The 24,638-nt window shown below is 34.4% G+C and overlaps 1 protein-coding gene across 2 annotated transcripts in view; it reads left to right on the forward strand.

Moving 5' to 3' along the window:
* LOC127838790 (uncharacterized) overlaps positions 1–24,638 on the forward strand; it is a 42,096-nt gene that overhangs the window by 12,012 nt on the left and 5,446 nt on the right. The window contains exons 9-17 of one of the 2 annotated variants that reach the window (XM_052366778.1): positions 5,935–6,015; positions 6,795–6,911; positions 8,548–8,697; positions 12,568–12,694; positions 13,623–13,800; positions 15,654–15,843; positions 17,082–17,149; positions 17,673–17,699; positions 18,287–19,094. In XM_052366778.1, the coding sequence (XP_052222738.1) occupies positions 5,935–6,015; positions 6,795–6,911; positions 8,548–8,697; positions 12,568–12,694; positions 13,623–13,800; positions 15,654–15,843; positions 17,082–17,149; positions 17,673–17,699; positions 18,287–19,094 (1,746 nt within the window). The remainder of the gene's footprint in view (positions 1–5,934; positions 6,016–6,794; positions 6,912–8,547; positions 8,698–12,567; positions 12,695–13,622; positions 13,801–15,653; positions 15,844–17,081; positions 17,150–17,672; positions 17,700–18,286; positions 19,095–24,638) is intronic. The other variant, XM_052366779.1, reaches the window with a different exon arrangement.

A 24,638-nucleotide genomic window follows, 5' to 3' on the forward strand; every position in this document is an offset into this window, starting at 1 on the left:
TAGTGCTCAAACGGTTACCCGAAAAAACCCGAATTCGCGGGTCAAAAAAATACCATCGGATCTGGGTCTGGGTCCCAAGCTACTAAGTACAATATTACATGTTGAACTTGTAGTCAAATCATCTCTTTTAAACAAGTGAAGTAAAATCTCACCCTTTTATAAGTTTAAGCAGTGTTGTTATTACAAATAGTCATAAATAAATAGAAGTTACGCACCAAAAGCATAGCTTAATGTCGAGTTTAAATTGTTATTCAGATTCCAAAATGGCGACTTTAAAAAATTGAAACTTGTATTATAAAATATATTGACTTCAAAGTAGAAAATGCAGTAAACGCTTACAGTGAAAGTTATTTTGTCTTCTCTCCTCAAAATAAGACAAGCTTTATTTTTGCTTGACAGGTTGTTTTTCCTGTGCATGCACTCTTGATCACTATTCCAAGTAATACTTACGTTTGCTGATTAAGTTCAACAACATTGTGTGAACTTAATAAATAGTTTTATGAAGTTCAGTATTTCATTCATAATTAAATAAATTAAAACAATTAAAAGTATAATATTCTAAACAATATTCTTAACAAACAGTTGAATATTTAAGAAAGCTAAAACTACCTTACTTGTCATAGCATGTTTAGTAAAACATGCTATGACAAGTAATGTAGTTTTATTTTAATTAACTTATGTTTTATCTGACCTGACCCGACTCGAATTTCCTCGGGTATTTTAATTTTGACCCACCCACCCGAACCGAAGAATATTTTTGACCCGTGTGAGCACTACATGTAAGATTCAAACTTGTTATCAACATAATTTTCTTACCATGTTTCATCAAGATTGAGTCATAAGTTTGGCCTCTATTGTGGTAACTAGGTTTTTATAAGATTTGACCTTGTGACCTAGATTCTAGACAGGCATGAAAGATTCAAACTAGGCCTAGATAATCGTTTTGACCAAGTTTCATCAAGTTTGCATGATAAATGTGGCCGCTATAGTCACTACAAGGTTTTTCTACCTGGTGACCCAGATTTTGGATGCACATGATCTAATTCAGTCTCAGTCTAGATATTGCAAAGATAAATAGATACATGTGGTCCTTACAGTGGTTGCAGTGTTTTTAGCTCACCTGAGCACAACGTGCTCATGGTGAGCTTCCGTTGTCAGTCGTGCGTTGTCCGTTGTGCGACGTCAACATTTGCCTTGTTCACTCTCTAGAGGCCACATTTATTGTCGTCCAATCTTCATGAAATTTGGTCAGAAGATTGGTTTCAATGATATCTTAGATGAGTTCAAAAATGGTTACGTTTGCTTGAAAAACATGGCTGCCAAGGGCCGGGGCATTTTTCCTGATATGGCTATATATGGCTATAGCAAAATCTTGTTAACACTCAAGAGGCCACATTTATTTCCGATCCTCATGAAACTTAGTCAGAAGATTCATCCCGATGATATCTTGGATGAGTTCGAAAATGATGTCGGTTGGTTGAAAAACATGGCCGTCAGGGGGCGGGGCATTTTTCCGTATATGGCTATAGTAAAACATTATTAACACTCTAGAGGCCACATTTATTTTCCGATCTTCATGAAACTTGCTCAGATGATTTGTCTCAATGATATCTTGGATGAGTTCACAAATGGTAACCTTGGCTTGAAAAACATGGCTGCCAAGGGGCGGGGCATTTTTCCTTATATGGCTATATATGGCTATTGTAAAATCTTGTTAACTTTCTAGTTTGCTCAATCTTCATGAAATTTGGTCAGAACATTTGTTTCCTGTGTAGTAAAGTTTGGTTTTATTATGTCAATATTATGTGACATTAACTGTATTATGTAATTTTTCATACCACAGAATTTTCATAGTTAACATAACTGTTTTAGTCATTAACACTTATGATAGGCCTTTCAACCAAGAGATAACTGAAAGAAAGACAACATGTACATGATTTTGCAGTGTTTATGCAGTATTTATCTCCCTTGTTTAACCTGGTTCAGTAATCTATTTTTAGTTTTGCTCTGGAATTTGGGAAGATACTGCCATTGATCTCTTCTGAACTGTATAACAGAGGCGTATCCAGATTTTTTTCCGAGAGGGGGCTCAACTGGGGAGGGTGCGGGAGGGGTGTCCCCTTTGGTCGTTGATTTTTTTTTTAAATGGTACCTTCAAATGATGCAATTTCATGCTATCTAATCAGCATTTTGCATGATAAAAGTGCATGTAAAACAAGAACTTGAGTTTAGACATCAATTGTGACAGACACACAGACAGACAGACAGACACACAGGGGTAAATCAAATGTCTCTCAAACCAGTATTTTGTTTTAATAACATTACTACGCTTAAAATAATTATAGACACGACTAAAATAAGAAAAAAAAAAAAGTTAAATTGCATTAAAAATCTTACTTCAACAGAAATAGTCCAAATTTATGCCTTTTCCATGCATTTTTTGGTACTCTTCATTAAACTTGCGCAAAAATTGCAGACCACTGCGCTAGTGTAAACACATAATTTCAAGTATTTTATTCATTTTAAAGAAAATTCGTTTACTTTTCACAATTCCCAAAAATTGTTGCATGGAATAATCTGTGCGCGCACATTGCGAAAATATGAGACATGCCGATATTCACATGTTCAGTGGGTATACCCTGTCCCGATTTGATGATAATTTTATCAAATCTTTTAATAGTAATATATATGCCGAAATTGTATTGGAACAAATTGCGAACGTTGTTTTTTTCAGTTCTTCAGCACTTTTTCATGTCAATGTTGCTCAAAAGAAGATCGACTGTTAAAACAGAAACTTGTTAAATGGTAAATAAAAGTTATAAAAAAAGTAAAATTAATCTTTCGGTTTCTCTAAATTTGTTCAGTAAATCGAATTTTCGGACATACAGACAGACACACAGGGGTAAATCAAATGTCTCTCAAACCAGTATTTTGTTTTAATAACATTACTACGCTTGAAAATAATTATAGACATGACTAATATAAGAAAAAAAACCAGTTTAATTGCATTAAAAATCTTACTTCAACTGAAATAGTCCAAATTTATGCCTTTTCCGTGCATTTTTTCGGTACTCTTCATTAAACTTGCGCATTAATTGCAGACCACTGCGCTAGTGTAAACACATGATTTCAAGTATTTGATTTATTTTAAAAGAAAATTCGTTTACTTTTTCACGATTCCCAGAAATTGTTGCATGGAACAATCTGTGCGCGCAGTTCGCGAAAATATGAGACATGCCGATATCCACATGTTCAGTGGATATACCCTGTCCCGATTTGATGATAATTTTATCAAATCTTTTAATAGTAATATATATGCCGAAAATGTATTGGAACAAATTGCGAACGTTGTAGTTTTTTTTTTCAGTTCTTGAGCACTTTTTCATGTCAATGTTGCTCAAAAGAAGATTGACCGTTAAAAAAGAAACTTATTAAATGGTAAATAAAATTATAAAAAAGTAAAATTAATCTTTCGGTTTATCTAAATTTGTTCAATGAATCGAATTTTTGAAGTTTTGTTGACCTCATGTCTATTGCAATCGAGTACTCTCGCCTTTCGGATGTTACCTCTCGACTCAAGGTAAACAACGCGCGAAGTGTATGTCATTTGCGGAGGTGTATGGAACTATCGGCTTTGTGTGGTTAAACACTCTCTAAATAAACAATTTTGACATGGATTTAACAGGAATGAAATAAATCTTTTTAGGTACATCGTTTATTGCGACAATGTTTGAATTCATTCAGAAATTATTTTAGTTGTTTCCTTAACCGCTCGACTGAAGGTAATTGGAGGATATTGTTTTTCACAAGTCCCATGCGGCAGCCATTTGTAAACATTTACCTATAGCTAATTGATGAATTTCATAAGTTGAATGTATCTCCTTCAGCCAATCAAATAGCGCAGTTTATCACTAACAGTCAATGAAGCGTGCAGTTTAGCTGGCGAAGGTTAGATCGTCTGTACACACGCCTGGGGCTAATCACACATATTGACAGCTGTTAATGGCCTAATTAGGGGCATATGACAGGAAATACACAAGTGAATTGGAACTGTAAGGGGCTCATTTTTTTTAAGTCATATCTAGCCAGCCAGCTGGGGGGGCTTTAGCCCCCTAGCCCCCCACCTAAATACGCCTCTGTATAAAATAAGCTGTTTTGGGTGATTTAAACACTTCTTGATGCTTTCTTGAAAAGTTAACAGCTCTTGAAAAAGGTTTGAATTTTGAAATAAGTAAACTCTTAATTATTTTTAACACCAGCATCAAGACATTTTGGCATTATTTTCTAAATTATTCTTATTATTTAGATTATTTTTATTTGGCATTTTCTAAATTAGAAAGACTCTATTCTATTTCAATAACTTTAGTAAATTTTTCTTATTTTAACATTTGATTCACTGAAGTTTTCTAATCTCCATAAATATTGTTCTTTAGATTAAATTAGACCTATTTTGTAAACTAGATTTTTGAAGCACTTTCTAGACTAACAGTATTTTATATTTATATCAGTTTTTTTGACAGATTTTGAACTTCTTTTTACATTCATTAAGGTATTTGCTGTATGTTGTTCATTTTTGTAACGATACTTAGATTCTTCAGACTTGGCTTGTACCTGTTCTAAATTTTCTGTCATTGTTCTTCATTTTCCGAGTTCTTGAATAAAAAGTAGTTATTTTTGTTAAAGCTGCCTTGGTTTTCACTTATAAATTCTTTAAATTTTTTAGGCGACCCTGACCGAACGCCTTTAGTTAATTGAATTACAACCAGTCAGTATAGTCATCCTGACCGGAAATAAGAGTTCATCAAATAAATATTTCCGAATTACATAAGTGCTCACAAAGAAACATAACTTCTAACCGTCCTGTGATCGGTTCATTTGCGTAAGCGAAGGAGACCGCACTACCACACCAGGATAGAACAGTTGAGTTCGATAATGGTTTGGATCGGTAAAAAAACATGGCCGCCAGGGGGGGGGGGGTCTTTTTACTTATATTTATATAGTAAAAAAGCTTGTGAACACTCTAGAAGTCACATGTTTTGCCTAATCATCATGAAATTTTGTCTAAATATTAGTTATGTGGATGTCTCGGACGAGTTTGAAAATGGTCATGATCAGTGAAAAAACATGGCCGCCAGGGAGTGGGCCAGTTTTCTTTATATGTATATAGTGACAACATGTGAACAGTCTAGAAGACACATTTTTTTCCCAATCTTCATGAAATTTGGACATATCTTGGAAGAGTTAAAAAATGGTTCAGGTCTGTTAAAAAACGTGGCCGCCAAGAAGCCATTTGTTGTTCATTCTTCATGATACTTGGTTAGAACATTTGTTCCATTGATATCTTGGGCTGCAAAGAACAGATCATTTCTTTTTATCTCAGGTGAGCGACTTTGGGCCTTTCAGGCCCTCTTGTTTCTAAGATTTGTAAGATTTGACCTGTTTACTTATTTTTTGGATGCACACATGTTTTTAGCCTGTTTTTTTTTATGGCAACTGAGAAAGATTCAACATCTGCTTTGATATTTACAAGGTTCAGTAATCTGACCATTAGTGCCATCAAGATTTTTCTAAAATGTGGCCTTTAGAGTTGTAATAAGTTTTTTCTATGATTTACCTGATGACCTGGTTTTTAGACACACATTACCCAGATTTTTACTCGTCCTAGATATTGTCAAGATTAACATTCTGACCAAGTTTCTTGTCTCTAGAGTTGTATGGAGCCTAAAGTTGATGACGCACGCCGAATCATGACAGACACCGTACTTGGGTAGATCACAACAGATCACCTTGAGCACTTAGTGCTCAGGTGAGCTAATAACAAAATTAATGATAATAATTATTATGATAATAATAATAAAAGTAATTAAATAAAAGTTATAATAATTAGGAAAATTTTAATATTAATATTGATATGTTTTTGTTGTTCTTCTTTAGATGACAATGATGCCAGAGATTAGGAATTGGGTGAGGCCAGAAGATGTCCAGAAATTCGATCTTCTTCTTCAAAGACGTGAGGTATGTTCATTGATGTTGAAATGAAAATCTTTGGTCAAATTCTGCCCCTATTTCTTATTCAAGAAGGGCGGTTTTCAGTAACTGCCACAGTAATACTGGTAAACCAGCCTACTCAGATAATGTCAAGGTTAAGTGACCACAATTATCAGTTTATGTTTAATAAATGAATCATATAAACAAGCATAACTGAGGGACGTTTTAACAGAATATGGAATGTATTGAAATTAGTCATTTGATGTGTTTAATTAAATGGATAAATGTAAAAATAATTAGTGGAAATAAGTTGGTTCAGTAAATAATCAATAACAGAATTAAAGAAAGAAAAAAACTAATCCCTAACTGGGCTTGAACCACTGACCCTTGGAGTAAAAGTGTAGCACATAAACCACTCGGTCATCCGTGTTCATGCTATGAAGGTGTCTTTTATATTTTATATAAGCATTCTTTGTAATGTCAGAAAATATAACGATAACAACAAACTCTCCAAATTATATAATCGTTTCGCATTTGTAACACTTATAATTTTCAGGTTTTTTAATTGTCAAAAGATGCATATAATGGATATTTTAGATCATAGTAAACATTCAGTTTTACTCTTGCCTCGCAAATATCATAACTGAAACAAAAATTTGCAACTCTGAAACAATTTTTTTCAATTGTGTAAATTTACAAAAACGTGAAAAGGTCCTTTTAAACATGTATCATTTGAATTGATGTGTTTAAACTAATGTTGGCTATTTTAGTGACATTAATTGCAGCATTTTGTTTCACTTTTGTAGGCTCAACAACGTCATGGTTTCCTACCATCAAGTAACAGCGTGGTTTCCTTGGATACAAGTCAAGGTCAAAGGTCAAGGTCACAAGACAAAACATGGAGTCAGGGTCATAATTTGAAAGTAAGGCAATAATAATCTACAAGTATCACATGTAACTTGGTGGACCAGTTTATTAGCTCGGCTGTTTTCGGAGAAAACCCGAAGTATTGTCATAGCCAGCTCGTCGTGTCATCCGCCGTCCGCCGGCGTCATGCTTAAACCTTAACAATTTGGCTCTAAAATCAAAATGCTTCCACCTACAACTTTGAAACTTCATACGCAGATGCACCTTAATAAGTTCTACACGCCACACCCATTTTTGGGTATTGAGGTCAAAGGTCAAGGTCACTGTGACCTCTAAAAAAAAATTATTGTGACAAGCTTTCATTAATTCAAAACTGCACCCGCAGCCGAGTTTTGGCAACCGTTTTGCGGTGCTCTTGTTTATATAATGGTTCTATGGGTGATTTTTTTTGTTCAAAGACTTATGTAAGTTTGCTTGAAAATATCAGCTAAATTGATCTGTGTCAAGTTTGGTTGTGATTTTATTAGCTCGGCTGTTTTCTGAGAAAACTCGAGGTATTGTCATAGCCAGATCGTCGTTTGCCGTCCGCGTTGTGCTTAAACCTTGACATTTTTCTCTAAAATCAAAGTGCTTCCACCTACAACTTTGAAACTTCATTTTGTAGATGCACCTTGATGAGTTCTACACACCACACCCATTTTGGGGTCACTAGGTCAAAGGTCAAGGTCACTGTCACCTCTAAGAAAAAAAAATCTGACAAGCTTTCATTTATTCAAAACTGCACCCGCAGCTGAGCGTGGCACTCATTATGCGGTGCTCTTTTTTTCTATCATTTCATGACCACTTGATTTGGGACAAAGTTATGGATATTTGCTGATTTTCCAATAAGGTATTTACCCAACAGGTGTTATCAGAGCTTGACTTTTATGTATATGTAACCAATGGCCATACTTGAATGAAATTTCAATTCATCTTTATGGTGTAAGGTGTATCATCTGAACAAAAAGCAATTCTTATTCATAAAGAAATTAAACAGTTAAGTCTACAAACTGGAAATTTAATTGATTTTAGGCCAGTCGGGATAAAACCAAGCTTAATGCTGACAAGTAAAGTGTTATCAAAATTTAGAATTGGTCACAGGCTTTGTAACTCCTGAACCCATTTCTGAAAATATTCTCAAGTTCATATTTGAAGATCAGCTGTAGAGCAATATTGTCACACTTCAATAAAGCATGTATTACTTATGCTATCAATCAGAGTAATTGAAATTTTGCTCTGTGACATTAGATTTTAAATGTTGTTTTTGACTGATGAAATAGAATACTTATTGGTATCTTTAAGAAATGTAAAGAACACAGACCAAGGATGGACATTTTTGTGTGTGGTATTTTCTGTTTTAAAGATGTCTGTTAAACACTTATAAACTATAGGGAAAACGCAAGCTATTAAAACAAAATGTGCAGGCATATCTAAGACTAAACATTTCACATATGAATATTTTTGGTCTTAACATAGCAGAGCTCATAATTATATGTTATAAGTCTTCTTTAGTTAGCGTTGGAACCTCGTTCTGGGAAAAATGGGCTAACTGTATATGTGTAAAGTGTCACCCAAGATTAGCCTGTGCAGTGTGCACAGGCTAATCTGGATCAACACTTTCCGTCTGAACTGGATTTATTTTTTCATGGCCAGTTCTCAAGGTCAGTGCCCGGGTCACGTGTTGCCACGGTGAGGGAGAGACCATCACGTACACGGAAACTCGTGCCAGAGTGGGAGCTGGAGCCGCTACGTATTGCCATTGAACAGATAGAGGACCACCCAGGATATGCCTTGGACTATGAGGTTTTTGGTCGAATGTCTCTTTTTTTTAATTGAGTCGTGTTCTTAAAAAACTGGGCATAATGCATGTGTGTAAAGTGTCGTCCCAGATTAGCCTATACAGTCCACACAGGCTAATCAGGGACGTCACTTTCCGCCTTTACTGGGTTTTTGCTAAGAAGAGACTTCATATAAATGAAAAATGTCAAAAAAATGTGGAAAGTGTCGTCCCTGATTAGCTTTTGTGGACTGCACAGGCTAATCTGGGATGACATTTTACGCACATGCATAATGCCCAGTTTTCTCAGAACACGACTCGGTTATCAAAGTACTGTACAATCATTATTATTTGCTGGACATTATTGATTTTGTTGGTTGACAAATCCTCCCATTTTAACATAACATGAAATGACCGACGCAAATTCCTCTTTTTATGCCCCCGAAGGGTGACATATAGTTTTTGAACTGTCAGTCCGTCCGTCTGTCCGCCCGTCAGTCCGTCCGAAAACTTTAACATTGGTAATAACTTTTGCAATGTTAAAGATAGCAACTTGATATTTGGCATGCATGTGTATCTCATGGAGCTGCACATTTTGAGTTGTGAAAGGTCAAGATCATCCTTCAAGGTCAAAGGTCAAATATATGGCTTCAAAGCGGCGCAAAAGAGGGCATTGTGTTTCTGACAAACACATCTCTTGTGTTTTTTCTCAAAATCAGAAATCAATAAATTTATATATCCAGAAAAAAACCTTTTAAAAAAAACAAACACACAAATTAATGCCAATAAATATAAATCATTTTACAATATCTAAAAGTGTCACATTTATTTTGTTAAGCATCATAGAGCAGATAAAGAATGAGTCATGGTCTACTTATGTCACTCTCTCAGTTGATCATTTTGTTGTTGAGAGGTTGTCAGCATTACATGTATTCCCCAGTATTCCCCACTTTCATGGGTTATTTTCCCTTAAACATAACAGTCAAAGGGGTGTGGAGGTATATATCATGTCTGTGACAAAGCTTTAGTTATATAGTATACGGATGAGCAAGAATATGGCATGCACCATTAGATAACTTATATTTATGCCAGTTTGTAGGGCTCACAGGGGTCAAAAATATTTTTCGGGTCGGGTTGGCGGGTCAAAATTAAAATACCCGAGAAAATTCGGGTCGGGTCGGGTCAGACAATACATAAGTTAATTAAAATAAAACTACATTAATTGTCATAGCATGTTTTAGCGTTCTTAAATATTCAACTGTTTGTCAAGTATATTGTTTAGAATAGAATACTTTTTATTGTTTTGATTTATTTAATTATGATTAAATACTGAACTGCATTAAACTATTTATTAAGTTAACGCAACGTTGTTGAACTTTATTAGCATACGTAAGTATTACTAGGAATAGCGATCAAAAGTGAATGTACAGGAAAAACAACCTGTCAAGCAAAAATAAAGTTTGTCTTATTTCGAGGAGAGAAGCCAAAATAACTTTCACTGTAAGCTCTTACTGCATTTTTCTACGTTGAAGTCAATATATTTTATAATACAAGCTTCATTTTTTATAAGTCACCATTTTGGGATATGAATAACAAATTAAAGGAGCTGTCAACCAGATTGTCGAAGAAAAGAAAAGTTCTAAAATACCGTATTTTTTTATAATTCTTAGTTTATATTGATTAAAATATCACAACTGGTATATTACATTACTTGAAAACGTTTTGAAGTTTTCATATTTTCAGTATATTCGTAAATAAATTGTTACTGCATGTGTATGTGCACAAGGTAACTACCAGTTGTTAACTATAAATAACGCAAGTTGATTGATCATCATCGTCCCGTAGTAAACCCAGGAATGCAAATGGCGCATACGTAGTGAATTGCATATATTTAAAATACAAAATGATCAATCTACTTTCGTCATTTATAGTGTGTATATCGTTATGTAACCTATTTTCGCGATGTTCTTTCGATTTCACATCGTTAAATTGTATTACCGAATATACTGAAAATATGAAAACTTAACAACTTTTTGCAAGTAATGTAATATACGAGTCGTGATATCTTAATCAATATTAACTAATAATTGTAAAAAATACGGTATTTTAGAACTTTTCTTTTCTTCGTCAATCTGGTTGACAGCTCCTTTAAACTCGACATTTATGCTTTTGGTGCGTCACTTCTATTCATTTATGACTATTTGTAATAACATCACTGCTTAACCTGATAAAGGATGTGATTTTACTTCACTTGTTTAAAAGAAATGAATTGACTACACGGTCAACATTATCTTGTACTTTGTAGCTTGCGACCCGAACCGGTATCGTTTGCTGAAACTTTGACCCGGATCCGCGGGTATTTTTTTGACCGGGTTTTTTCGGGTACCCGTTTGAGCACTACCAGATTGGAAAAAATTGTATTCTGATAATGTTGATAGGTCTGTTGGTCAATTGTTGAGTTGACTTTTCCTGCTCTTTTAGTTCATCAGGTTTCCTCAAATTTTCTCAGTTTAAATGAAATTGTTCATTGTCATTATATCTTGGCCAAGTTCAATAATCACATCGCCTCATGAGTATTGGTTGAGTTCCTGCCCTTGTATGGTTTAAAATTGATCCTGGTAACCTGTTTCTATTCTTCAAGTCTTGTGATTTTTTTTCATTTGCACACAATTCTCTAAACATATTTGCCATTATAATATCTCAACTCAAAATATATAATCAGCCAATGTATGTTCAAGTCACGGCCCTTAAACAATCTGATAATTAATTTGGTTCTAGAGATTTCTCCTTTATAAGTTTTCATCTGAACCTCACAAAAATGAAAATTTTATCTCACGATTGCTCTAGTACACATAACAGGTTTAAAAAATCTGCAGCTCTTTTTCTTTTTGTTTAATTATGTTGGTATGAATTTTATTGGTAAATACATATGCTTTAATTGAATTGGACTATGTTATCATATGTATTGTGATTAAATTATGAAAATCAATAAACATTTAAGTCATTGGGTATATGGTTAGAAATAATTCAAATTAATTTATATGCTGAATTGTTTTAATTCCATTTAAATGTATTTTGCTATTTTATGCCCCGGGTAGGGTGGCATATAGCAGTTGAACTGTCCGTCAGTCAGTGTGTCTGACCGAAAAAAAACTTTAACGTTGGCCATAACTTTTGCATTATTCAAGATAGAACCTTGATATTGGGCATGCATGTGTATCTCATGGAGCTGCACATTTTGAGTGGTAAAATTTCAAGGTGAACAACATCCTTCAAGGTCTAGGGTCGAAAAAACAAAGTCAAGGGAAGTAATAAGCTTTAAATGGACATAGTTATCTGACCTGCCCACTATATATTTTTGTTAAATAAATCAAAGCGGCGCAGTAGGCGGCAAAGTGTTTCTGACAAACACATTGTGGTAAAAGGTAAAGGTCAAGGTTATCCTTTACGGTCTACGGTAAAAAATACAGATTTAAGGGAAGTAATAAGCTTTAAAAAGGGAGAAAATTATTTAATATTGAACATAGCCACTTTATATATTTTGCATGCATGTGTATCTCATGGAGCTGCATATTTTGAGTGGTGAATCTACAGTTACGGTAGTGGCTTTTAATTATTTGCTACTGAAAATAGAGATTTGTTACAGACAATTATTTTCAAAGGGTTAAAGGGAGATGTTTTCTATACCTGCCAAATAGATAGATAGAAATTATATTTCAATGCGGCGCAGTAGGGGGCATTGTGTTTCTGACAAACACATCTCTTGTTGTTTCATATATTTACTTTTCCTATGTGAAGATGTTTGTTATGTTGGGAATTTCTTCATGAAATCTAGTTACCAACTTTTTATATTATATCTTTAGATTTTACCATTGTTTCATAATTGTATTATACAGAAACATCACCAGTCTGCAGGCTTGTTGATGACAGATACAGTGAACCAGTCTAGACCAAACCTGCTGAAAACATCACTGTCATCCAGAAGGGCCATGTCACAGGAAACCCTGACACCAGTGTACATAGGTACAGTAAAATATACTAATATTATACAGACAAAAAAATCTGTGTCATATATATATATTATTAAAAATGGCTTTTAATCAGTACCGGTATTTCAATGAAAATATACACATGCATATACGAAATTTGATTAAACGAATAATCAATCATGTTAGTGAAGTACCAAGTATAGAGGTGCTGGATTTTTCATTGTCGGCTCGGGTACTTCTTAAATGTATCCCGGGTATTATTCAGTATACTTACATGTTCCCCAGGTACCGAAAATATACTGAAACGTACCCAGCCAATTTACACTGTACACTGTGTTTTTTTCCCGCCCCAAATCAGATGACGTAAAATTCGCTACGGAGTACAAAGCACAATTCTCTTTGAACAAAACCTGCCTCAACATGCTTTTTTGAGTAGCAGTTTCAATAATGTTAAGGTAATTTTACAGTATATTCACATAAATATTAACAAAATTCATTTGAAAAAAATAGCCAACAAAAAACAATTTAGCGTTAGAAGTCCCGGGTATGTTTCAGTATAATTTCCGTACCTGGGGTACATGTAAGTATACTTAAATAGCATTATTTCGGGGTATAAGCGGTGTATAAATTTATATAAAATATAATTATCATTTATATGAATGAATTTGTTAATCATGTGGACTTCTCTAATTGTTACATGTAAATTATTTTTTATCTATATTGTAGCTATTTTCTGTAATGGCATATGAAATATTGTCTGCTATATTATGTTTATTATCGTAACATGAAAAAGACAACAAAGACTCAACAATAATCAAGTTGATACTAAAGGATAAGTGTTTTTAGTTGTTCATGAAATTCTTACTTATTGGAGTTTTTAGCCTGAAACTGTCATATTTGCTGAACAGTTCTATTTCAGATACAATAGATTCACACTTAATAAACTCTCGTTTTAACTTCAGATACAACGTCAGACCTACCACCCTCACCTCGTTCTGCAAGTTCTTCATCGTTGCGATCATACACCACTAGTTCGTCACGGCAACATCGCAGGCCCACTAGTGGCTACATGCACAGACAGCGAGCAGGAAGCAACAGCTCGACATTGCGGCGAAAGAATCGCTCTGTAGAAGATGTCAGGTGAGTTGAATTTCCTGTCGTAACTATTTTTATACGTTGAAAATTACAGTACAATGCCTGATAAATGCTTTTTTCCATTTGTACATCATCTGGTGTCAAGAGTCCCAACAATTTGTTTATAGATCAATTCTTAATGATGGTATACATCTGTATTTCTTAATAAATGCTTCCGTTAATCTGAGTCAACTTATTTGTTGATCTGTACTATTTATATTGTTAATGTGTAGCAAATATTTTTAACTCAAATTGACTGTAAACACCTAAAATCTATACCAAATTTATTTTAAACAATTGTTACAGGCATTTAATAGAAAATATATGGTATGACACAGTTTGCTAACAATTTTTTTTTCATTATTTTACAATTCATAATTTATCTTCCTTTTTTTGTGTACAAATTCTAAAAAGAAACATACATGTCATGAGCATCTTTTCTTAAACTAGAATGTTCAGTGGATTTGTCACGATATATTTATGCCCCCCTTCGAAGAAGAGGGGGTATATTGCTTTGCTCATGTCGGTCTGTCGGTCGGTCTGTCCACCAGGTGGTTGTCAGACGATAACTCAAGAACGCTTGGGCCTAGGATCATGAAACTTCATAGGTACATTGATCATGACTCGCAGATGACCCCTATTGATTTTGAGGTCACTAGGTCAAAGGTCAAGGTCACAGTGACCAGAAATAGTAAAATGGTTTTTGAATGATAACTCAAGAACGCATATGCCTAGGATCATGAAACTTCATGGGTAGAATGATCATGACTTGCAGATGACCCCTATTGATTTTGAGGTCACTAGGTCAAAGGTCAAGGTCACGGTGACCCGAAATAGTAAAATGGTTTCCGGATGATAACTCAAGAACGCATACGCCTGGGATCATGAAACTTCATGGGTAGATTGATCATGACTCGCAGATGAACCCTATTGATTTTGAGGTCACTAGGTCAAAGGTCAAGGTCAGGGTGACCCGAAATAGTAAAATGGTTTTCGGATGATAACTCAAGAACGCATATGCCTAGGATCATGAAACTTCATAGGTAGATTGATCATGACTCGCAGATGACCCCTATTGATTTTGAGGTCACAAGGTCAAAGGTCAAGGTCACGGTGACCCGAAATAGGAAAATGATTTTCGGATGATAACTCAAGAACGCTTTTGCCTAGGATCATGACACTTCACAGGTACATTGATCGTAATTCGCAGATGACCCCTATTGATTTTCAGGTCACTAGGTCAAAGGTCAAGGTCACAGTGACAAAAATCGTATTCACACAATGGCTGCCACTACAACGGACAGCCCATATTGGGGGCATGCATGTTTTACAAACAGCCCATGTTTGTACAAGCAAGCCAGGTTACTAAAGGGGTAAAAGATCTTAGGGGTTACAAAAAAGTACCGGGTGCTGATTAAAATGGGGAAGTTGTAAAACGTAACCATACTGGTTAAATTGTAGAATACAAATGTAGTTTAATAAGTGTAGGGAAAATTTGAGTCTAACACTTGTATATGTTATGTTTTGAAGCAGTGTCTATTTATTAACCTCTGAATATTGCCAAGATATTTTTAATTCCAAAAGATTTTCACATTTTTGTATTGACCAAAATTAGAAAGGCAAGTATTATTTGTATAGCAGTAATAATAATTGTAATTATTGTAAATTACATTTATAACACAAAAATGTACACTGGTCTAATCATTTTCAGAGTTTGTATTTAATAGTGCTAGTATGAAAATGAAAAAAACTAATACCATTTTCCCTTTTACAAAATAAAATGATGGGGCCATTATTGCAGCCTTGAATGGTTTTTTAATGAAAATGATTGTTTTCGATGCCATTTTACCTTTTTCAAGAATACCCACCCACGGCAAGAAACTTTCCATGCCCTATCAGTCTGTCACTAGCAGCCCTATGGGGCCGAGGAGAAATCTGGCCAGCCATTCCGTCACTCACTTACATGACAGCTACGATGAGGAATATCCGGACTCACCGCTATCATACCGGGAGAACATAATATTTGCAGAAGTCCATCCTTTACCTCGGGTAAATATGAGTCTTGTTCTGGGAAAACTGGGCTTAATGCATGCGTGGAAAGTGTCATCCCAGATGAGCGTGTGCAGTCCACACAGGCTGATCATATAAAGGGACTACTCTTTGAACCTTAACTACATTTTCGTTTAGAAAAGACTTCCTTCAAAGAAAAATACCATCAAAGCCGAAAGTGTCTTCATAATAACCATGTTAGGACTAGACAGGCTAATCTGGGACAACACTTTGGGCACATGCATTAAGCCCATTTTTCGCAGAACAAGGCTAAGATACTCACAGTCTTTGGATATGATACACTACACATTATCTTTAGGTGTGAATAGAACATTAATTAAAAAACATAACCCTTTGTTATGAAGTTAACAAAATTATTGTTACTGATTTCCATTCTGTTGTTAGTATTCAAACAGGTGAGATGTTCATTATAAACTATTTCTGCACGATTGCACTGGTACTTTTTTATCCATTTATGGGCTAAAGATTTCAATAATTCATAATTTTTAGCTTAACTCATGTCAGCTCAAAACCTATCTAAAATGCTGTTTATAAAAATATCTTCTTGTATAAATATAGTTTCCATCTGTAATAATATAATGTTCTCAAAGCCAATTTGTTAAAAAATTGATCTATATCAATAACATAAACAAAAGATATGATTCTTACTGGCATATTATACTTATTTATCCTGTCACATGCCTTTAAATCAGCCCGATAACCAGGTAACCTAATATCCCAAAAGATATTAGGCTAGATGACCACGTGGCCTCGAATATCCGTCAGTTGCTATCCGCGCATGCTCATGCATTTACTATTTTCTATTAATAAAATATACTTTTTTTCTATTAATAAAATACCAAATACATGTAAATAACTGTTTGTTTAAACATTATTATTTAAACAGCATAATTTTGTCTTTGTGTATTGAATAAATAACAAGTAACTCGATTTCTATGACTGTGTCTTAACAAGATGGAAGCTAGCATAAGCGCTTTGCCTGACGTGACGTCACCATGTTTTTTTTCGCGCGTGATGTTTACGATATTAAATATTTAAACACAAAATACTCGAAAACTAGATATTTTAGAAACATATCAACGAATGTTGTAAATGTGATAGGATAAATAGAATAGAATCGGCTCACCCGATAAATTCCTCCGACTTGCCAGATAACCATTCTCCATCCACGTCACCAACCTATTATTCTCTATATGTATACTGTGTTTTACCACAAGACTGAGGCACCATCCAGTGATGACAGTGGTGTTGATGTGAATGGTAACCATGGAAACGAAAATAACAGGTACTTTGAATTTATATTTGAGCCTTGCTCTGTGAAAAGGGGGTTTAATGCATGTGAGAAAAGTGCCATCGCATATTGGCCTGTGCTAGAGTCTTCCTTTAAACAAAAATTACAATAAAAGCGCAAATTGTCATCCCTGTTTGCAGTCTGCACAGGCTAATCTGGGATTACACTTTATGCACATGCATTTAACACCATTTTCACAAAGCAATGCACATTAATATTTCGAATTTTTGTTTTCTTTTGCTGCTCTTATCATAGTTGTTTTAACACTTATTTTTGAACATACTTGCCCAATGTTAAGTTGTGCATGCCCAGGAGAAATTGTTGTAGGAGGCATATACATGCTTTTTAAGTCTGTATGTACTCATGTCAACATTTGGAATTTCATTGTGTATAATACATGTAGTTGTAATTGATTCATTTATCACATGATTAACCGTCATGTCTTTTAATGAGATAAACAGTATTGGGTCTCGTGTATTGTTTTGTGACACAAATGCTTCTGTTTGTTGATTTCCAGCCATAATTTTTCAAATCGCCAGAAAAGGTAAATAAAATGTTGTTACACTGCATGTTTTAACAGATTTGTCAGCACATTATAATATGATACAATTCTGCAATAACTAATAATAAAGCACATGCAAAGTCTTATCATCATTTTAAGCATGGCATCTAAACATTCATACATATTCTTACATGATTTTGGGGTCAAAAATGTGTTCTCCTTAGTCAAAAATGAAATACATGGTTAATAAAAACACAAGAAGTCATATTTTTTTCCCAAATATTTCTAGAAACTGTGTCACATCATTTCAATTATAGTTCAAATATTCATTGGACTTGGTCGTGTAGGGTCAAAAAAATCTAGGTCATTGGAGAAATTGAAGGAAAAGCTTTTTAATACTTGAAATGGTGAAAAAATTTATACCTTAAACTCATGTTAGCAAATTAGGGCCTTCATGGTGGCCTTTATTTTGATAAACCAGTTTTGCTTCTTATTTATAACGATTTAACTATTTTCAGATCAAAACTTTTATTCAAAGTTCTTGATGTCAAAATCTATTCACTTAAAATGTGCAATGATACACTGTCATGATGCACTGCTTCTCATATGATTATGTTGTATGTCTTCAGGGTGACAATATCCAATGAGAATCCTATCGACATTGATGAAATTCTTGAAAGTCGATCTTTTGAGCTACCTGGATCCCAAGACAGTAAAACATCCACATTAACCAATCACAGTATCAGATCCATGTCACATGATAGCAACCATTCCACATTGACCAATCAGAGTCGTCGTTCTGTGTCACATGACAGCAACCATTCCACATTGACTAATCAGAGTATGCAATCTTATAACAACCGGCACTCGACCCTGACCAATCGAAGTCATCCTTCTATTTCACTAGAAAGCAATCATTCCACATTGACCAATCGCAGCAGCGGATCTAGAACAAGCTTAGCTGGTGTGACCAATAGAAACCAGCCAGACAATTCAAATTCTAACTTTAATAGTATAAGAGCAACATCATCACCAAGAATGAGTGGAACCCTTAGTTCTCGCAGAAATGGGAAGTATAAACCACCTGTACAAATTCTAATCAATGATGGTGACGGTTCCATCGACACTCTGAGTCTTGAAAGCCCCTCGTCGCCACGGTTTCTTCACAAGCCTAACTTTGGCAGTAACCAGTCAAGAGCTTTACGCCGACCGAAAAAAGGAGGTTTTGGTAACCTGTCAGTTTCAAGGTCAAGTACTAGTTTTCATCAGCAGAACTCAGATACTGATGATGACATTGGCGCTGAAGATGACGATGATACTGATGATTATCCTAATACCAGGAGCTTTGACAAATATTCTTTCTCTGGAGAGAATACTGACAAGTTTGTGAGCCCGTTGGACCATATACTAGACCAGGAAGACTCTTTTGGTGAAATGGTAAGAAAATTTAGTCACAATACAAAAATAACACTTTTAAGGTAAAACATATATAATAATCACAAGTGATAATACTGCCCTTTTTGTCAGAGTCAGTGGGATCATATATTTAGGCTGGGAGAAACATCTCCTTAATGTTCTCCTTATTTAATAAAAGCACAAGTGGAATAAATGGAACTTTTAGCTAAAATTTTCCTGTGTGTTGAATCCAACTAGTATTTTTATTTGTATATCTGTTTGTTGATTTTCCATTGTGTTCTTAGCTTGGCAATCTTTAAAGTTGGTCACTAACTGTTATGTTTTTACCCCATCTTGACAGCTAGATAAATTATACAAATTATGATTTAAATAAGGATAACTTGCCAGTTCCAACATCAAAGGCATTTGTTTGTACCCAGGTGCGCATTTGTTAGTACCCAGGTGCGCAATGGTTAGCACCAAGGTGCGCATTTGTTAGTACCCAGGTGCGCATTTGTTAGTACCAGGTGCACATTTGTTAGTACCAGGTGCACAATTGTTAGTAACCAATTGCACATTTGTTAGTACCAAGGTGCTCATTTGTTAGTACCCATGTGCGCATTTGTTAGTACCCATGTGCTCATTTGTTAGTACCCAGGTGCGCATTTGTTAGTACCCAGGTGTGAATTTGTAAGTACCCATGTGTGCATTTGTTAGTACCATGTGCACATTTGTTAGTACCCAGGTGTGCATTTGTTAGTACCCAGGTGCGCATGTGTTAGCACCCAGGTGCGCATTTGTTAGAACCCAGGTGCTTGTGAGGTGTCTATTTGTCCAACTCTGGGAGCAGGATAAAGATTTATCCAATAAACACCAAGCACTGGTTTTGCTCAGATATAGACTCGAGAGTGTCTCAGTAGGCCTAACATATTTGTTAAGCCTTGACCAAAAGGTTTAAACTTAAAAGAATCTTGTTATTTTCAGTTACAAGAATCTAGTTGTATTTGTATAGATAACAGTGAGTGAATACATAATTATACTTATGGAGTTAGCTTGAATAAAAAAGAACCGTGGGGGGGGGGGGGAGGGCAGAAAAGGGGCAGGGTAACCTCTTAATTGTTGGAATTTGTAAACTGTATACATTGTTAGTGACTTAAAATATATACAAGCATCCAGTTAGCATATAAGTTGATGTTTACACCTAGTTATACTATATGCTACTGTATAGAATTGTCACTCAGGTCACAACCAAATCATTTGGTGTGTATGTATTAACAAACATTGACACATAAAAGAGGGACAAAAAAGGGGGGTCATATTTTAAAAGGATGGGGCATAACTATGGAATGGTGGGCCTCCTAGACATTCTGCTTGAAGTAAATCCCTAAGTTATACCCGTGCAAACAATTATTTTTAATGGGCGCTTATTGTAGTAAGCCTGTTGGTACATTTGAAAGTTTTTAAACATGCCTGACAAAGCAGTGGGGGGCATTAAAGTCAATTTAAGTGTGTTACAAACATCTAGTTACTCAAATATATTGTAAAAGGAATAATAAAGCTCATTATAGTCTATTTGATATGCTAAATGTTTTTCTTAACAACTAAAAAGTAGTATTCCGTGATGCTCAAGTAAATGTTCACTGAAGTTTGTTTTGAGTTTGAATCCGTCTCAACCCTGAGTTTGATGAATAATATGTGAATATTCTTATAGGTGAGATTTTAGATTGTTTGTTAGCTGTCAGATATTCTCATATTGAAATCTTGTTCTAGTTGAGTGATAACATAGAGAATGTTGAGGACACTGGTCCCATGACTAATGCAAGAAGTTTATCATTCTTCTGTTGTGAATTACTAAAGCTAACAGTGATGTATCTCATTTTATAGGTTATTGAACAGCGTTATAAAAGTGAACCACACCTTTGTCTTGGTCAGCTATCAGCAATACATTACTATAAGACTGCAATAAAAACAATAACTGTCACACATTAGGTGAGACCACAATAATTTGTGGTCTAGTTTACATAAATGTGTTTCCCGGTGTATAAGTTTAAAACTCTGTATTATATAAGATAATAAAAAACAGAACTCTGAAGATGCTGTTATAAATGTAGGTATAACTGAAGAGGAAGCCTGTTATAAATGTAGGTATAACTGAAGAGGAAGCCTGTTATAAATGTAGGTATAACTGAAGAGGAAGCCAATATGAAAGATTATAATACTGAAAATAATGTATCAATTCAGGAAATGATTTTATCCAAATGCCAGTTTTACTAAAACTACAATATAAATTGTAATATCAAAATTTGAAATTTCTGGCACTGAAATGTGTGAGTGAATATATAATCTGTATTATGAACACAGTACTTTTCATTTAAAATCATGTTAAATAGTTACTTGCACAATCCAAATTTATGTATTTAGTTGTTTATGTAAAAACTTTTTGTAAACAATATAGTGCTTTGGAGAAAAATAATTCATGTTAATTATTGTTAATTAATATTCAAAGTTCTGTAAACAAGTTGTATCAATTCTCTGAACTGGTCCTTCTAAGTAACAGCACAACAAGTCTCATTAGGTTGCTATATGCCATTCTGTGGACAAGACCCCTACAGTAAATAATTATACACTCAGGCCTTTTTCGATTTTGGGAAAAAAGTACCTAACAATTGGGAAGATTTTTCATCGACAAAAGCATTAATGGGGAAAAAAAAAATCTTAATTTTTATGTCCCCCACCATGATAGTGGGGGACATATTGTTTTTGTCCTGTCCGTTGGTTTGTTTGTTTCTTTGTTTGCCCCGACTTTAACATTTTGCAATAACTTTTGCAATATTGAAGATAGCAACTTCATATTTGGCATGCATGTGTATCTCATGGAGCTGCACATTTTGAGTGGTGAAGGTCAAGGTCAAGGTCATCCTTCAAGGTCAAAGGTAAAAAAAAATCAAAGCGGCGCAAAAGGGACATAGTGTTTCTAACAAACACATTTCTTGTTCTTATTAAATCTAATGTTTTCATACATAGGTATTGCCCTAAAATGCTAAGAAAAGTATTAAAATGTCTTTTCCATGCCATATTTATTGTCCACTGCTAGCGTAGGTATGTGTATGATAAAAATACAGACTTTGTTAATGTTATACTTGAAGTTCAAATAAAATACATAGCTCGATATGTCATTTAGAATTTTATTATGAATATTCACAATCAAAGGACTTGTATAATAATGTTCAACATATTATTATACAAAATTTAAGTTGCCAAATGTCTGAAGGCAACCATTTTTTGATACACAGTATCGTTGAAAGTGAAACCAGTCCACATTTCTCTACCTCAGACCATCAACATTGATACTCAACCAATTTACAATAATTAATATGTACACATGATTATCACTTGTTGTATACCGGGTAAATTACCTGAATAATCCAGCACTTCAATATTTGAAAGCAAATTCTTACCAAAAATGTGTCTTAAGAATTGCATAAATACAACCGGCCTCCATTTGTCTGAAGTGTCAAGGTCACGAAAATTGCATTATAGATGCTCAATATGATGACATTTTACAGGGTAGTCCCAATAGCATGCTAAAACACAGCACATGGTTATTTAAAACACAGTACCTACCGGGAATCACATTTTTCGGCTTCGGTCATTTCGGTCGGAAATTGTTTTTTTTTTGAGAATTGGGAAAAAATATTCATATTGGGCATTGGGAATGGGTCCGACTATCGGACCCGTGAGATAGACAGAAAAAGGCCTGAAAAGGGCCCAAACCACTGACCCCTGGAGTCTTGGAGTAAAAAGTCTCCCCCTGAGACCACTCGACCATCCTTACTCATGCTATTTGCGGATGTATTTTTTACTTATATAAGCAATCCTCGTTATATCCTCAAAATATAACGACAGCAACAGAACTTTCCAAATTATTCAATCTTTTCGCGTTGCAACGCTTTATAATTTTCAGGTTTTCAAATAGTCAAAAGATGCATATAATCAATATTTTAGAGCATGGTAAATGTTCAGTATTACTATTTCCTCACAAATATCATAACTAAAACAAAAATTTGCGATTCTGAAACAACTATTTTTAATTTTGTCAATTCACCAAAACATGAAAAGGCCCCTTAAAGTAAATATGCACAACTAGGTGAACAAGTTCCTTTAAGTTAATATGCATAACTAGGTGAACAAGTTCCTTTAAGTAAAAATGCACAACTAGGTGAACAAGTAATGTAGCAATTAATAACACAACAGCTGTTTAGATATGACATCAAACAATAAAATGTGTAATGGTAATTGCTATAACTTTCCAATATATCACAAGTCATCTAACAAACAGTGTGCTATTGGGTTTTACCAAGTGATTTTCACTTGCACAGCTGTTCAGGTGATTTAAATGAGTCAGTTGCTATGGCAATAATTTTCCAATAATGGTTGTTATAGTAAAATAACAAGTGATTTTGTATATCAGTTCTATAGAAATATGTGATAAATAGTTTATGTGATAGCTCTGAGGAAAACATGAAATATTAAAATGTCAGAAAAATACATGAATGTTTTATTTAAGGTATAAACATGTTCTTATATTGAATAGTTTTTTCAGGTTTAAAATAGATAAGGAAAAGGAGTTGTGGTAGCTATTGCAGAAACAATTTGTAAACAAAACAGATACATGTACAAATTTTGAACTTGATTATAACACTTCTCAATAGTTTGTTCGAGTAAATGTACATAAGTAGTTCAGCATTAGAAACATAAAATACATGTGAAAGATCATGACATGATGTGGGACATTGTCACACATACAACATCGTGTTAATCAAACACTTACATGAACTATAATGCAAGATCACGAAACGCAGTACATTATCATTTGAAAATGACCTATAGTTTTAATTTTATGCGCAACCATAGACAGTTATAATCAAGTCTTGGATGTGAAAAAACATGCTTAACAACTTGTGTAGCACTATGGATGGATGTATAGCTGTGACTCCAATGAAAATTCCACGACCTAAAATTTTTACAACGGTAGAAATGGCAGTAATGGCTCAAGAAGAAAAGGTACTTGGCCTTAAAGGGACCTGTTCATGTTTTGGAAAAATTAAACAAAATAAACAAATGTTTCAGATTCACAAATTTTTGTTGTAGTAATGGTATTTGTGAGAAAACCCCCCACAGATGTTGAACATTTACCATGCTCTGAAAATTACAAATCGTTACAAACGAGAAGTCGTTAAATAATTTGGAGGGTTCTGTTGCTATTGTTATATTTTATGACATTACGAGGATTGCTTATATAAAGTATAGAATACACCACTCACTATCGGAACACAGTGTGCTAGACTTTTACTCCAAGTGTCAGTAGTTTCAACCCAGTTAAGGATTACTTTTTGTGTTATATTTTTTTTATCATTTTACTCTTGTTTTTTACTGGATGTGTTTAGTTACAATGTTTATATATTTTAAGCATTAAATAACAAACTTTAAAAAATACCAAAATCTGTGATAAATAAAATCTAGGATGTGGCGACTTGAGAATCTTCTATCTTTTTTACGTGTATTAGTGTTTCAATCTTTTCAAAT

This window comes from Dreissena polymorpha, chromosome 7 (assembly GCF_020536995.1).
Source record: "Dreissena polymorpha isolate Duluth1 chromosome 7, UMN_Dpol_1.0, whole genome shotgun sequence".
NCBI lineage: Eukaryota > Metazoa > Mollusca > Bivalvia > Myida > Dreissenidae > Dreissena > Dreissena polymorpha.